The sequence below is a fragment of the Lactuca sativa genome, chromosome 3 (genome assembly GCF_002870075.4).
Source record: "Lactuca sativa cultivar Salinas chromosome 3, Lsat_Salinas_v11, whole genome shotgun sequence".
NCBI lineage: Eukaryota > Viridiplantae > Streptophyta > Magnoliopsida > Asterales > Asteraceae > Lactuca > Lactuca sativa.
The window spans coordinates 319,720,400-319,723,419 of NC_056625.2; the positions used below are offsets into that span (position 1 = coordinate 319,720,400).

The window sequence follows — 3,020 nt, forward strand, 5'->3', positions numbered from 1 at the left end:
TTGAATACCATAGGGATTACATTTGTATTTTTTTTTAATTTACAAATTTACATGATAAAATATGTTTCTTACCAATTTCTATGACCATATTTTAATTTGATAGCAATCTATATATATGATTTTATCGAATTAGTTAAACTTTCCTTACATTAGAACAAAAACCCAAACTAAAAAAAAGACAAAACAAATTAAAAGTTTGTGATCATCAAAAGATGAATTGCCAAGTTAAGTGCAAGCCATTATATTTATACAATTATCGAAACAAATGGAACAACAAATATTGTCATCACCAACAATTACAAAATACAATCTCCCACACAAACAAAGAACATCATCCCATTCCCAGATCTAATATTATAAAGATTTTCTTCAAGGCCGCTCAATCCATCCATCCATCCACTCCACAAAATAAACAATCAACAAGAAACCAACGAAATCAATCCAACCCCAAAAAGAAAAAAAAGAAAAATCTTAAATTTTTTTAAGAACTAAGTGTAAAGATTAGGAACACAAGGTCCTCCAGCAGCATCAGGAGGGTTAGGAGGCTCTTTCCAAATCCTTCCTGTAACCCTAAGTTTAAGCTCTTTCCTTTCACCACCAGAGAAGAAGAGAGCCATGTTCCTCTGTATGATGAGACCATCGTGGCTATCACGCACCTTCCTATGCCCATCTCTAATGCTCCTTGGTGTCCCCTCCCATATCAGCTTCCTTCCATTTCCTCCCACCTCCAAACTGTAACTGTAGTTTCTTGCATCCTCTTCATCTCCCATGAATCTCACAAATGCCATGTACACTGGTGCCATGCTCAGCTGAAATGCCTCAAAGTGCAGACAAAAATATTGCCCAAAACAGTTGAACACCTGTCAAAGTCAAAGTCAAACACATATACCACATCGTGGTTTGAACAACAATTAAATATAACCATTGAAATGAGGGTAAAAGACAAACTGTAAGCATCCAGGTGGCGTTTTCAACTTCGCGTGGATTGGACTTGACATAACGATGATTGAAAGTGCATCCGGAATGCATGTCAACTTTATGATCATCTCTCAAATGAGTGACTAAAAATGGAATATCACCAACAACAGAGCACTCGGATCCAGCATATGGACAGGTGTAGGGCCTAAAATTGCAGATGAGTTCGTGTTTAAGCTTGCTGTAATACGGGAAGATCTCAGGGCACCCAAGTGGGAAGTATTTGCATGGGAATTCAAGGGATTCAGCCACTTTCTCCAATGCAAGACACCTTATATCACCAAGCTCTTGTCTGCATGTTGGACACCTGTTCTCCACACGTGTTTTACATGTCGAACAAAGCGTGTGCCCATTGTGACACTGTCATAAAAACATCTTTCTCTTTAAGTGTTTGATGATGTAGACTTGACAATAGTTAGATAGACATTCATCACATACAAATATATTTAATTGTTCAAGGAACAACTATGGTTATTGGTTTCATTACATTTTGTGCTTCATTAACCTTTCATTTTCGCTTTCCCTAATATATTTTGTTCTAGAATTGTCAACTCTTAATCTTAACTCAAACTTCAGATGAAATTGTAACTATGTTTACAAAATCCTATTCTTTACATACAATAGATTCATATCAATCCTGAATTCTAAAAGTAGTACACAGGATAACTAATCTTAAAAACCCTCAAATCACACAAACCTTGAAGCAGAAGAAAAGAATCATAAATTCAAAATCAATAGATATAACATTCTATCAACATAGGTTTAAGCCAAATCCAAATCGAACAATAGCAACAATAGATATAAAATTGAGAATTAGAATTATAAGGATTAAGAGGAGAAAAGATAGAGAACCTGGTGAATCGGAGGGTACATTGAGTTTGTACATACAGGGCATTCGAGAAGTTCATGGACACTGGTGGGATGGATTTTTGAAGGAATAACATTGACGTTGTGAGTTTTGGATGACGTAAAATGATGATGATGATGTGGGATCTCTTCGTTGCCCAATCCATCAGAGGTTGAAACGCATTCAATGCTATCGTAATCCATGGTTCCAAATTAAAGAAAAAGCAACAATACCCACAAAGAGAGGATCAAATTTACATGAAATTTGTTAGGGTTTTGCCTCTTTTTGTTCGAAATCCGTCTTTTCCTCCCCTGTTTCGGGTTAAAGATGAAGATGGGGAGGGGAGGGGAAGGGAAAGAAAGAGAAACAGGAGGTGCTTTTCTTCTTAGGTCTTTCATTTCCTTTTCCAATTTTTAGTTATTTTGCAATCTTGAATTCTGATGAGAGAGAGATGTAAATTTAAATGGATAAAGAAAAAAAAATATTTAACTTAAGTTCCTTTTCAAGGTTAAAAAATTATGCTTTTGTATAGGGATAAACTTAAAATGTATAGGGATAATCCCTTAAAAATGTAGTTCAACTTTGTATATAATTAGTCAACGAGTTCAGTTTTTTTTTTCAATTTATATTTGCCCCCTTCAACTTATTTAATTGTACATATTTAATCTTTAGGACCGGCTACTCCAGATAAACCGAAAAAATGACTTAATAGGGTAATATATTTCTCATTCTGTACACATTTAGTCCTTATATTTTTTTGCACATGTAGTCCTTAATATTTTATTATTGCAAAATAAGTCATTGTTGTTTTTGTACACATTCAATATATATGATCGGTTTTTTTAGATTTTTATCAAGACATCCTATGTGGGACAATCATTAAAGATGTGTTTTGGGTTGTTAATGTTTATGGCCACCGCGGCCTCGATTGTTTGGTGTTTAGGTTTTGTATTTTGAATGTCATAATTTCTTAATACGATCTCAAATTTTAACAATTTTTATATCCACGCGTCCGTATTTAAGTCTGCTACGATTTTCGTTTATATTACTATCATTAAAAAGTAATATTTTTTACTTACGATTTTATTAAAAAAACGTTCATACATACATTCATAAAGAACGCATGCATATAAAGATCATAAGTAAAAATATATTACTTTTTAACGGAAGTAATCTAAACGAAAGCTGTAGTAGACTT

The 3,020-nt window shown here is 33.9% G+C and overlaps 1 protein-coding gene across 1 annotated transcript; it reads right to left on the reverse strand.

Annotated features, from left to right (window-relative positions):
• Window positions 1-225: 225 nt before the first annotated feature.
• Window positions 226-2,178, reverse strand: LOC111876023 (E3 ubiquitin-protein ligase SINAT3). The gene is made up of 3 exons (XM_023872539.3): window positions 1,828-2,178; window positions 949-1,335; window positions 226-860 (listed from the first exon to the last, which is right to left on the reverse strand). Exons 1-3 carry the CDS (start codon window positions 2,023-2,025, stop codon window positions 489-491), a joined length of 957 nt encoding a protein of 318 aa, XP_023728307.1. The 5' UTR covers window positions 2,026-2,178; the 3' UTR covers window positions 226-488.
• Window positions 2,179-3,020: the final 842 nt, after the last annotated feature.